At 33.6% G+C, this 13,791-nt stretch overlaps 1 protein-coding gene across 5 annotated transcripts in view; it reads right to left on the reverse strand.

The window, feature by feature from the left end:
• Window positions 1-2,142: 2,142 nt before the first annotated feature.
• Window positions 2,143-13,791, reverse strand: part of LOC106467020 (retinal rod rhodopsin-sensitive cGMP 3',5'-cyclic phosphodiesterase subunit delta-like) — a 32,092-nt gene continuing 20,443 nt past the window's right edge. For 3 of the 5 annotated variants that reach the window (XM_022395112.1, XM_022395109.1, XM_022395113.1), the window contains 2 exons: window positions 8,556-8,616; window positions 2,143-2,970 (listed from right to left, as the gene is read on the reverse strand). In XM_022395112.1, coding sequence (XP_022250820.1) covers window positions 2,905-2,970; window positions 8,556-8,616 — 127 coding nt within the window. In that variant the 3' untranslated portion in view covers window positions 2,143-2,904. Of the gene's footprint in view, window positions 5,448-6,864; window positions 8,617-13,791 lie in introns of those variants that run through there. The other 2 variants (XM_022395111.1, XM_013927329.2) reach the window with 2 other exon arrangements.

A 13,791-nucleotide genomic window follows, 5' to 3' on the forward strand; every position in this document is an offset into this window, starting at 1 on the left:
TTCAGACAGTGCTTATTTTCCCTGGTTGACAGATAGGTCCACAGAATAACAAGAGATTAGTGAATATATTTACTGCGAAATAATTCTCTATTTCCCAACTGAGCTCATGATAAATAGTGATTTAACACAAATGTATAATCACAATAAACAATATTTATTTAAACTAACATAGTAAAATATACTTTAATTGCCACAACGAACAATCGCCTTTATTGGATAGCTCATTTAGGTTATTTTTAACTTGCTATGTGATGTTGAGATCCTGTTTCAGATTGAATAAATCTCACGCTAGTTACTTAACTCATTAATTTCAGATATACATAGAGCAACTAGTATTTCTCAGGAAAGTTGTTTTTGTACAAACTTACACTACGGATATCTATAATAACTGTTCCCAATTTTGAAGTGATAGGCTAGAGGTAAAGAAGCAAGTCAATACCCCCCATTTCCTACTTTTACCAGACTGAATAAATTTGACTATCTCTCTTATAATGCACCCATGGCCCTGACCTGTGCAGCAGGATTTTTTTGTGGGTGGGGGGCGATGATAGAACACAAACCACAGTATCCCAGTTCACTACCACTGGGCTGCATTTGGCTTAACTATTTCGATGTTCTGCTACAAGCTCTTATTTATATCATTTCCTATCTGTTCCTCACAAATTATTCTGCCATTTGCCTATCCGTAGCCAAAAGAGCACTAAACATGATATTTTTTAACATGAGCATCATATACATGCTAGATTTTATAATAGCCAACGCCACATAAGATGATATAATTGTTAATTATAATTTGCCTAAACTTGACATACACATGTGTATTAAAAGTATCTTTACATCTAGCTCCATCTAGTCACCATCAATGCCATGCTTCCTATACCCTAACAACCCAAAATTAACCAACCTTAATTTGACAGGGAAGGTACGTTTCATCTAAAACAATGAAGTGAGTTTTCGTGAGAGACAAAAAGGGCTGTAAGAAGACCTTAAGGATGAAAATGGCTTCTGTGATTAACTGGACTGATTAGGGAACGGGTTTACAGTAAAATTAGAACTAGTTTAGGAGAAAAATTTGCGGTTTTATTTTTCGTTTAGATAAAAACACTATTAAAGCATGTATTTTGTATAACTGACAGTGTTTTTTAAGGTATTAATTCTGGATGTTCATTTCATCAAGAGTGGCTGGTTATAGACAAAGTAATAAACCTTGTTAATTTGGTGATGGAATGGGTTTCTGAAACAGTCAGCAAGAGGCTCTTGTAATCATATGCAAATGGTTAAGTACTTTTACTGATATAAATTGGTAGAATTTGATATAAGTTCGTTATTTATAGCGATATTTAGCAGTTTGTTTGCCAAACAAACATATTATACCAAATACACATCAAACAGGCACACAGATTGGCCCTGTGGTAAATTGTTTATTTTAAGGCAAGTTACACAAAGGACTATCCACACACTGTTCACCAGTAAGAACTGAGCCACAGATATGAACACTGTAAGGCTGAAACTAATCTATCTTCGAGCACCATGGATGTTGACTTTTCAACAGCCGACATCATAATGCCAACTGTCGATTTGTTATCATCAAAATTTCTGTCAGAATTCGAGTTCATCTTCTTGAGTTAATTTCAATATGAAAGTTAGATAGAGTTTAGAAAGTTAATTCCCACTCAAGAAACAATAATCTTCTATCATAATCAGAATAAATTTCTGTAATTAGACAATTTATCACATATTAGTAGAAGTAGCTTTGTACTAAGAAAGTACTGATCATCACAGACAATTATCCCTAGTAATGATTTAGGTAACACTGCTCAGACCCTGCTCTGGAGATTACCCAAAGACAAAGTTTTATAAATGTATGACTATATCCTGTTACTTGAATAAAACCAGGAATAAAAAAAAAAAAAAATTGTACCTTTCCAAATTCACTAGTTAAAGAAGAGTAATGGAAAAAAATATCCCGACACTGAGAAAACCGTTTCTCTGAAATATACAGTTCTTTGATTCCATGCTTATGTTCTTAGCATACTTTCTAACAGCTGTACATGGTCTCCAAAATACACAAAACACAACAGACTGTTAATGACATGTTAGATAATATAACAGATATTTGAAACTATAAACATTTTGCTTTAATCATTTCTTTATTTCAATAATACCTACATGGGGTTTAACACACAAACAGAGGTTTTATTGAGAGATGAGGTTCCACTTATGAAGGATGATGCAAAAGTGAGTATGATAAAGATGATGTTTAGGGTCTGTGTAAAATACAAGAACCACTAATTCACATTGCATACAACCAATATACAAATCTATATTAATTAACGGGTTCATATTAAAAAAACACATGAGTACATAATTAATTTAGACTCCCATAATACGTTTGGGGTATATGGGGGATGTTTTCTGAGGGCTAGGACCTTTGATTGACCTGCCTGTTGCACACCTATGTTAATATGGATGTGAGTGGGATCACTGGTGCTTCACTTATGGCTCCAAGTAGTTGGTTGTGCATGCCAGTGGCCATACCCCAGTATCTCCACTTGACAGTGGTGCAAAACTAAGTGAGGGGAACCAGTTCGATGGCAACGTAGTTTGGGGATATCACCCCTTAAGTCCATGAAGGCTGGATACATCAAAGTAGGTGAAAGATTCCAACTACTTAAAGGAACAATGGCTCTCAAGGCAGATGACAGGTGCGTGACACATCTAGGGCACAGTCTTGAAGTTTAGAAGGATGAGTGGTCAGTCACCTGTGAAGAGTCTGTGACCTCGCACAGTATACAGCCTAAAGATAGTCAATGTAAAGCCATGATACGTTGAGTAGAAGTAGATACAGAGAAGGCTGGTCGCCTGTCGCCAATTCTGTTATAAATAACGACAGGGAAGAAGAAGTTATTGCTCAGAGAGGTAGTCTAAAAAATGACGAGGCTGATTTAAATTCAGTTGAGAGGTCAGCATCTGAAATTGTTACATTCAATGGTAGAGATTGTTTCGTAAAGACAGGAACATGGAAAATCAGAACACTTTATCTAGCAGGTAAGCTTAATAACTGTATACAGGAAATGGACGGACTGGGAATGGGTCTAGCTGAAGTTAGATGGCTACAATTGGGACAGATGGATAGGAAGGATAACACAATATATTTTTCAGAAGGAGATAAATTCAGAAAAGAAGTTACCATCCTGATTAACAGAAAATATAAATGATCAGTGCAAGAGTACTGGCCAATCTCAGAGTCATCATGATCAAGATTGAGGGCCAGTCATTTGATTTGGTTTATGCTTCTACACAAGATCATAATGAGCAAGAAACAGAGATGTTCTATAATGATATACAGAAATGTTATGACTAATATTCATACTTATCCTGGTGCTGATGTAAATTTGGATCATAAACTGCTTGTGGCAAAAATCAAGCTTAACATCAAGATCTTAAAGAAAAATAAAATTCAAGAACAGTTGAACCTGAACAGACTTAAAGATGAAAATATTAGTAAAATCTGTGCTTTAGAGGTCAATAACAGATATGAGTTCAACATACAGGAGGAAATAGAACAAGTAGAGGATGTGAGTAAGAGAGACACAAAACCAAAGGAATAAAATGAATGAAAGCATCAAATATGCTCCAGAAAAAACAATTCCAAAACATATCAAGAGAAAACACAAAGGTTGGATGATGGATGACATACTACCGATGATGGTGGAGAGAAAAAAGAAGAAAAAACACTTCAGAATACAATAAAATTGGAAAGAAAATTAAGAAAGCATATACAGAAGCACAAGAAAAATGGTATAATGAGATGTGCGATGAGGTCTTAAAACTTGAGAAGAACCGAGATTAGAGCCATGCATCAAAAGGTGAAATCACTGATTGATAGAAAAATGGATATAAGGACAGATTGTGGATGCACCAAAGATAAGAATGGAAAATTCTGTTTGAAAGAAATGCAGTGGCCAGAAGATGGACAGAATATATAAGTGACTTGTATGATGACCCTAACTGTTGAGAACACAGTGATAGAGGGAGACACTAGTCCAAGCATTATGAAGGTGTTATATGCACTAAAAATGATGAAAATTGGGAAAGCATCAGGTATTGATGAAGTAACATCTGAAGGCCCTGGATGAGTCAGAGATAAAGATTGTAATAAGTTTATGTGACAAAATCTAAAGATCTGGTTATATACCTAGTAATTTAAGTCACTCTTTATTTATAAAGTTACCAAAAAAGCAAAACGTAAAAGAAAGTAGTAAAAACAGAATGATAAGCATGATGAGTCATCTCATGAAAGTAATGCTGACAAAGAGAAATATGATCATATTAGAGGCAGAAATAAGTGACACTCAGTCAGGATTTAGGCCAGGTACAGATTGATCTTTGATAAATACTTGGAAGTGAGCAAGAGATATGCTTCACTGATTATGAGAAGGCTTTTAACAGGATGTGCCATCAAAGTATAATACATGTGTTAACCAAGTGTGACGTAGACAGCAGAGATGTGAGACTTATCCAAAACCTGTACTGGGAGCAAAAAAACAAGTATTCGTCTAGAGGAAGGTCAGTCAGATACCTTCAGTGTTAAGCATGGTATAAGACAAGGTTGCATACTTTTGCCAAAAGCTATTCAATCTTCACACACAATGGATATTTAGAGAGACATATGAGCTTCCAGGAATAAGAATTGGAGAAGTTAATATAGTGGCACTGAGGTATGCTGATGATAGTACTATTGTCAAAGGAAGCATTACAAAGAATAATGGACTTAGTGAGTAGGAGAAATTTAGAGTACAGGTTGAGCATGAATATAAAGAAGACAAAAACCATGGTTATGAGGAGAGATGTAAATCAACATCAAAGTGTATGGTCACACACTAAAACAATTGGAAAAGTTTGTCTACTTGGGGCAACTAATAAATGAAGATGATAAATATGAAGCAGAAGTCAAGAGACAGACAGAAATTGCAGGAGCAAATTTCATCCATATGAAAGATGTATTAACCACAAGAAACTTATAAAATGTTACATACTATCCATTTTCCTGTATGCTGCAGGGACTTAGACACTAACCATAGAACTCTGGAACAAAATAGAAGCATTGGAAATGTGGATGCTTAGAAGAATGTTGAAAATATTATATATAGAATATAAAACAAACAAGGAAATATTTAAAATGGCCAAAACATTAAGTGTACACTAAAAGCAGACATCTAAAGAAAAAAAGTGTCAGTATTTTGGACATATTATCAGAACGAATGAGATTCAAAGAACTCTAATAGAGGGGAAGGTGGAAAGCTGTAGAAAGGGAGGTTAACCGTGGAGAAAAAGGGTCACAGATGTCATGGGGTGGTTGCAGTCCAGTTACTGTGATTGTGTGAGGAAGGCACAGGACAGATGAGCATGGTGAGTGTTGACAGCTAATCTCCTGGGTGGAGCAGCTACAAGCAGATGATGAACATGGTTAGTAACAACCTAATTAATGAGTAGACACTAACTACTTTATTATGTTCTCTCTCTACGGTGTTAATAAGAATCTATATATATTTAATTTTTCTTGAATTAAGTCATATTACCAAATCAAAACCTCAGCACCTTTTTACCATAAACACTTTTTAATGTAATTCTATACAACAATTTTGTAGAAGACAACTTAAATTATGACTTTTGTACATGTTAAATTACTCCAAAAAGGAAGAGGGTAATAGTATTGGGTTATATGCTAAAAGATATTCCACTGTCAAATTATTGTAATTTTTATGCTAACTGAAATATAAAAGCTTGAAACAAAATACGTGAAATAATGTGAAGTACTGATAAAAATGTATGTAGTGAAGTTCTTATGTTAATTTTATAAATTTGCAAGATTTTCTAAAGAGCATATTGATATAAAAATACTATATTACGTATTTTATCAAGAAATGAGTAAATACAGGTGCTTATTCAATACAAATGTATTTTGTTATTATTTATAGGAATTTGTATGAACATTTCTATTAGTTTTACATACACTGTTGTAAGGGATCAATTCAGGTACACAAAGTTAGTTTTTTTATGTTGCAATTTTTGAGACCTTTCTTCCTTAAGTAAAATAATTAGTCTTGCTCTATATGTATAATATTTATTTCTAGTCATAGAATTCTACAGAACTTCATATTACACTAGCATCTACAATAAAATTATTTTGCTTTCCAAACTCATCATATCAGTAACTCATGAAATTCCTTGAAAAATATTTGAAAAAAAAATCAACATAAAAAAACCCACCTTACCTTCTGATACACAATTAACCAGCTCATAAAAATGATTAAGCAGTCATAAGATTTGAAAATATGATTTTGAATATGAATTTATCTACTTCACATCAATTTATTAAGCATAAATAGCATTAAATGAAACACTTTTTTTTAAAGTTTTAATGCAAGGTGACATGTTATGTGCAAAATGGTCCAAATATCACATTATAAAATATTTTGCAAAAGTGATGAAAGCTTTCAGTTTGTCATTTCCAACCACTGTTAGATGAGTACACTATCTTTCTTGTAAAGTTTAAAAAATATCATTATGGTTGACAATACAATAAAATGCATTATAAAAAAAACTGTATAAAATATCACTTTTACATGATTCTTTGGTATATGAAAGTAATAAGTTGCATAATAATCATACATTAATGAATTAAATGCTATTTTGCACACAAGAAATAACTATGACAAAATATTCAAGGAAAAAATTGATAACTCTTTCTGAGGAATAAAAATCAACACTACATCTGATTAACAATAAAAATCAACACTACATCTGATTAACAATAAAAATTTGAACATATTTGATAAAATGTTTCAATTATTTATTCCTGTGATTATTAGAATAATTATGTAACTTAATTTTTAATAAATTGTGATTAAAGGCAAAAATCCTGATTTTTTAAGAAAATATTTGTCACATTCTTATTTTCTAATATAAAATACAAATTTCTGATTACTAGAATTCAATTTTGCTGAACCATCATAAAAATAATAATTTAAAACAATTAAATAATGGATGAATTAACTGTACTTACTATTAGAAATTTATTCCTGTATACAGACAAGTTGCAGTTTGAATAAGTATATTAACTTCAAACATTAAGCTAGATTTACTCAGTAATGATTGTTTTTAATTCTGTATATCATTACAACGAGCTTTGAGTGTGGTTTACACTTGATCATTCATGTCAATGACAAATCACATGCCCCAAATTTACTGAACATATCTAACTGTACAGTTACAAGCTCATTTGTAACTAACTATGTGTTTGATTACAATTAAGATACTAATATAACAGTAACTTGTTTCACACATTTACACTATTAAATTGTGGTGTACTGTTACTACAGGATAGTTAATATAATAATTATAAGCTGAAATATTATGGTACATTAAAACTAAGATTTCATGAATATTTATTTCAATATATCACTCAACTTCCAAAGTGAAATGAAATGTCATCTTTTACAGAATATTATTTTATTCACATCCAATACATTGAAATCTCTCTTCAACTATATTTTTTACCTACAACATATATAATTTGGAATTAACAACTTTTAAACTACATCCAATCAATTTTTTGTATTTATTTATGGATCTTACAGGCAAAACACTACTACTACTACTACAGGTACATAGAACATTCACTATTACTTTCAAGTACTGGACTGCCTTAGTACGAGTACAATAAAATATGAAGGGTATTGCTATTAACACCATCTTGTACTTTATACTTAAGCTGTTTTACACTGTGAATTGAAATAAAAAATGTTTTCAAAGTTAATTCTGAAATATTACAACAGTACAAGTAAATTTAAAGAAACATCACATGTTTTTAAAACAATGCTATCTAAACATAAAACTATGCATTCAGTATATTAAATGAAATATAACAGCATTATTTTAACAAAATCTACTATATATGTGATATGTGTAGGTAAAACAAATTTATGACAATCAAACAAACAATTCAGTTCCTACAAGTAATATTATGATATATTTTATACAAATAGTAAAAAGAGCAGCAGTAGTAAAATGTGCTTCAGGAATACAGTGTTCCCACTTTCATAAATAAAAACTTTATTATATTTTCTGTAAAAGTATATAGTAAATTTTTTGGCATAAACATTTGAGTTCTATTAAAGAAACCCTACAAAGGAAACAATAAAACTGCTGCTACATTATATAGGTTATCAATGTGACAATAACAGTCTTCTTGTTTCAGCTGTCCTCTTAGCATAAAAAACAATATGCACTAACAAAACATATACGTAATGCAATTTAATTATTCAAATATGAAACACACTTTAATTTGTTACTGACACTTAGGAGAAGTCAACTTTTGTTGTAGCTTGTACATGTGAAATACCATAAGCTAAAAATGTGCCCATTATTACAAACTGTCAGCAGTGACTTGTGAAACATAGTACTTGATAGAATCACCTTCTGATTAAAAATTTGTCATAAGGTTTTAAAAATCTTGAGAATTCCTTTTGTTATACATAGAATAATCTTACATTTGAGGTGCTGACAAGGAGGTCATCATCAAAAAACTTGGTTTCTATTACTACATTGCCACTGAAATAAATAGAAAAATACTCTGTACAAAGACTAGCAAGTTAGAACATAAAAAGCTAATTTTGAAGAAACAAAGTCATAAATACAGAATAATAATAATGGTTAGCTTCTTTTATGATTGGGTACATATAAAGACATTATAGCAAACTGACACAGACAACAGATGAAAACAAAACTTTAAAATAACTAAATTCACAGAAGGCCAAAATATATAGTCCAGCAGCCAAGTGGGTATTTTTTGCTTACCCTTGCAAAAATACTCCCAGACCAGGTTATTATTGATTTTTGGTATGGGAAGTTGTATACATTCATAATCTGAATGATGCCCATATGGCATCCTTGAGCATTCAGATATTCAAGATGGCATCTAAGATGGCTCCCATAAACCAGAAACCCCATATATTTGTCAGTTTTAGCTGGACTTTTTATGTAATACCTGGATGGGTTATAAAGCACCTTGAGTGAATTTATATGCCTCAGATGATACATATTATAATAATAACTATAATAACGTATACTGTAGTTGCCCATTAGGTGCAGCTGTACTCACAGCATAGTTTTCTGTTTTTCAGATGTGATTCTATACCAAGTAATCTTACAAGATGAAGCATTCTGTGATGGATGGCTATTATTTCAAGCTTTTTAACAAGTGCACCAAAACAGTTGATGTTGAACTGTCATTGGCTGGGACAAATTGCATCAACTCCATAATAAAGGCACAGTTGAAGATGAACTGTCATTGGCTGGGACAAATTGCATCAACTCCATAATAAAGGCACAGTTGATGATGAACTGTCATTGGCTGGGACAAATTGCATCAACTCCATAATAAAGGCATAGTTGATGATAAATTGTCATTGGCTGGGACAAATTGCATCAACTCCATAATAACGGCACAGTTGATGATGAACTGTCATTGGCTGGGACAAATTGCATCAACTCCATAATATAAAGGCACAGTTGATGATGAATTGTCATTGGCTGGGACAAATTGCATCAACTCCATAATAAAGGCACAGTTGATGATGAACTGTCATTGGCTGTGACAAATTGCATTAACTCCATAATAAAGGCACAGTTGATGATGAATTGTCATTGGCTGGGACAAATTGCATCAACTCCATAATAAAGGCACAGTTGATGATGAACTGTCATTGGCTGTGACAAATTGCATTAACTCCATAATAAAGGCACAGTTGATGATGAACTGTCATTGGCTGTGACAAATTGCATTAACTCCATAATAAAGGCCAGTCATGAGTGTGGTGATGAGCTGTCATTGGCTGGGACAAATTGCATCAACTCCATAATATAAAGGCACAGTTGATGATGAACTGTCATTGGCTGGGACAAATTGCATTAACTCCATAATAAAGGCATAGTTGATGATGAACTGTCATTGGCTGGGACAAATTGCATTAACTCCATAAAAAGGCCAGTCATGAGTGTGGTGATGAGCTGTCAACTGATTTGGAGGTTGCAGCTGCTGCAGATGAACATTAGAAGATCTCCTGTCACAGGGAGTGTGTATCAACATACTGTTCTAAATATAAAATCAAGGTTCATTAAATCAAAAGAACAATCAGCAAGTGAACCTCCTCAACTTAAGAGAACCAGACTGAGTAGCAATATGTCTGAATTTTGCTTTCAAACTCAGTGTATATTCTGTGGTAAGGAGTGCAATGAAACTAATGATCCTAAAAATCCAAGTCATTGGCATCATGTTAGCTGTTGTCACATCATAAATCCAGGCAGAAAGTCATATTAACTGTATGCAACAAACAAAAATGATAAATGGGTGCTGCTGTTGCCCATTATCACAAGAATTGAAAGCCAGCATTTATGGCACCAAAAGCAGTTGAAAGTGCTCAAACTTCCAAGAAACCAGAAGATAATGATATAGAATTTAATGAAATCATTGGCACTATGGAATCAAACACAGACTGTTTAAGGTCATCAGTAGAACTACATAAGCTCTACACAGAGAAAAGTGGTGTAAATTTACAAAGATATGCATTGGTTGAGAAACTATCAAATTTCTTTGGTAACCGTATCTTAGTTCTGTCATGTAAAGGTTTAGCTAGTATGCTGGTGTTCAGATCTTGAGCTTCCCAATTGGTGACATATATGAGTAGACATACCCACAGAATGTGAGAGCATTTAGGCTGCTCACTGAAGAATTACTTCGTAAGTACATTGCTGATGTTAATACTTATGAGGAGATGGACACAGTGCTGACAGATGTGTTTATCATAAGTGACATAGCCAAGTTACGGGTACACTATTTCGTGCATCCCACTTTCATAATGATGGCCTTCATTCATACAGAATGAGAATCCGACTGTCCACTTCATTTATGGGCTGTGAGTCAAATGTTGCCAGACTTCTTTGCTTCAGCTCATGTAAATTACGTACATTATAGTTCGTACTACCTCAGGTCAATCAAATCACTCTCAGCAGAAGTGCAGTCCTCTTTTCTGAAGGGTGAGCACACAATAAGACATGCTCCTCGCACATCCAATTCTGTGTGGTCTGATATGTTTATAGAAACAACGTTCATGAGCTATGGACATAGTCAAGGTGGCTTGACTGGTATTATTTTGAATGATAATGCCATGAAGCAATGGGTTCTGAGTCTGCATATCTGCAGCCAAGTCATCCATGACATAACATATGTGCAAGATGATATGACCCATTGCAAAGAGGAATCAAAAGTGCATATTGAAGCTGACTCCTCTGACAGGAAGAAGTTACAAGAATAGCTAGAGCAGTGCATCAATCCATTGGACTCAGCAGGTCATCCCCCAACTTTGTTCAACATTGTGTTTGAAAAATTGACTGATGCATCTGTGAATGTCCAGAATGCTGTACAAGTTGGCATGGTCTGTATGGAAGCCTATGAGAACAGGTTACCCTGATTATTTCATGATAAAATAAGCAGTCCCGTGGTAACTATGACTACAAACAGGAAGGAAGCTACACTGGGAGTGACCATAATGTTTGACACTGAAGTCATATTCAACAGAACACTTGGGATAATAGGCTCAGGGGATTTTGACCTGCATGATTTGTTCTCACATGAGCTAGTGCCAGTTCCCACATCTCTGTTTTTAAATGATAGCAACACGCGACCAGCCTCTTCAAAATCAAAACTCAAGAACTTTCTTGAAGTTGAACAGTCATCTCAAACTTGGTGGTGCTTGATGGTTGTGCAACACTCTGGGCTATCCACTGGCCAATATCAGGCACATTTCTTGATTTGGTAAATGTAGTAGCAACATATGAACATACTAGACTAAGAAACAGTGATGTGCATCTCATTTTCGATAGATACTTTAACTACAGCCCAAAAGGATGCATTTGTGGACAAAGAACATCCATTACTGGCAACCACCCCCATCTTACTATGCCATCTGTGCTCCCACCACAATCCATCTCTCATACTATCACTGACACCAAAGAGCAAATTATTGATGTCACCTGTACCAGGTTGCCAATACACTTTCAGGATCTACCCTGTGACAATTTACTTGTCATCACCGGTCCTTCAAATTGCCATTGCTTCCACCTACATCAGAAGCCTTTGAGCTGCATGTGAGACCCACACATTACCAAGCACACTTATGGAGAGTAGCATTAGTGTCAGAGCCACCTCCACTAAGGCCAACAGATTATGGGTGGAAAGCAGATAATTCTACTCAAACCCTCATACTTGTTGGATTGCTTGCTAACATCCTGCCTGCACTGGCTATAGTTTTGAGGCTACTGTGTTGTCATGCAGTACTAATGAAGCTTGTGCAAGCTGAGGGTACTTATGTCATTGATCTGGCATGGCATGCAGCATATTTTGCAAGTGCTGCACCACAACTATAGCACACTGGAACAACCCAATTAATAAACATACTACAGTGGCTGATACAGCAAACAGCGACAATGAGGAAAACAAAGATGGATATGATGATGAATAGGAAATCAGACCAGTCTCTCAACAGTGATAGATAATGACAATAAAAGTTGTGGTCTTTTGGGTTACATTTGTCAGCATTTTAAACTTAGACGAATTTTAATTGATTTAGACTAATGTGATATGATTTTATAATTAGACTGGTTAGTAAAAGAAAGCATGAACTGTGTCATGTGTAACATGAGCACTTTTTTTATTTCAATAAAATCATGCTGGATGCCATATCGGATTTAAGTTGTAAAATTTAGCTGGATTGTAATATTATCCCTCTATATAGATTTTATGACCATAAAAACATTGGAAAAAAGAAAATCAAGCAAAAACCGATGAACTGCGTTTCCTTGTATATGTCGACTATCTTAGACGCCATCTTAAATATCTCGAAATGCTCAAAGATGCTAGCTGGGCATCATTCAGATTTGGATTCTACACTACTTCCCCTACCAAAATCAATAATAACCTAGTCTGTGGGTACTTTTGCAAGGTGTGCCTCCTGGCTGCTGGACTAATACAAAACAAACTGTATTATCAAAAAGCATATTAAAAAATAATGATAAACTATTAATTGATTGACTTAATATATTTTAGTTCTAAGTTCTCAATACCTATTAAAATCTTTTTTAGATAACTCAAATTTATGGACAATATTCTAAAAAATCTTAGTTTTGAATGGTAAGAACTTAATATTGTGACAGCTCTGTTTTCAGCCTACTGTGTGAACATACTCAAGAATAAATATGAATAACATCTTTGGTAACATGATTATATATGCAGAACAATGTACGTTAATGTTTTAAATGGGACATTATTTGGCTTTAGTAAACATTAAAATTTGATGTAATATGCAAACTAAATAAGAAAAATTAATTCAATAACTGATATCTAAGCATTGGTTTCCTGCAATATTTTTTAACAAAAGAGAGCTTTCTCAATAGTAATAACATTTTATTGAATAAATGTAATGTGCAGATTCTATAAGATAAAATGTATTCAATAGAAAATCTGGATCTGACACTAGTGATAAAATAGATGAAGCAAAGGGTTAGGGAGTGTTAAAGAAAACAAGAGGACATGCATTAACACAGAACTAACCAAATCCTAAAATTTTTTACTATACAGAAACAACTTTGATTCTTCTTATGCATACTTTACGTAAATGTTTACAATAACTTAAACATTGTACAATAAAACTAGACTAAAACTAATATTCT

This window comes from Limulus polyphemus, unplaced genomic scaffold, assembly GCF_000517525.1.
Source record: "Limulus polyphemus unplaced genomic scaffold, Limulus_polyphemus-2.1.2 Scaffold2463, whole genome shotgun sequence".
Lineage (NCBI taxonomy): Eukaryota > Metazoa > Arthropoda > Merostomata > Xiphosura > Limulidae > Limulus > Limulus polyphemus.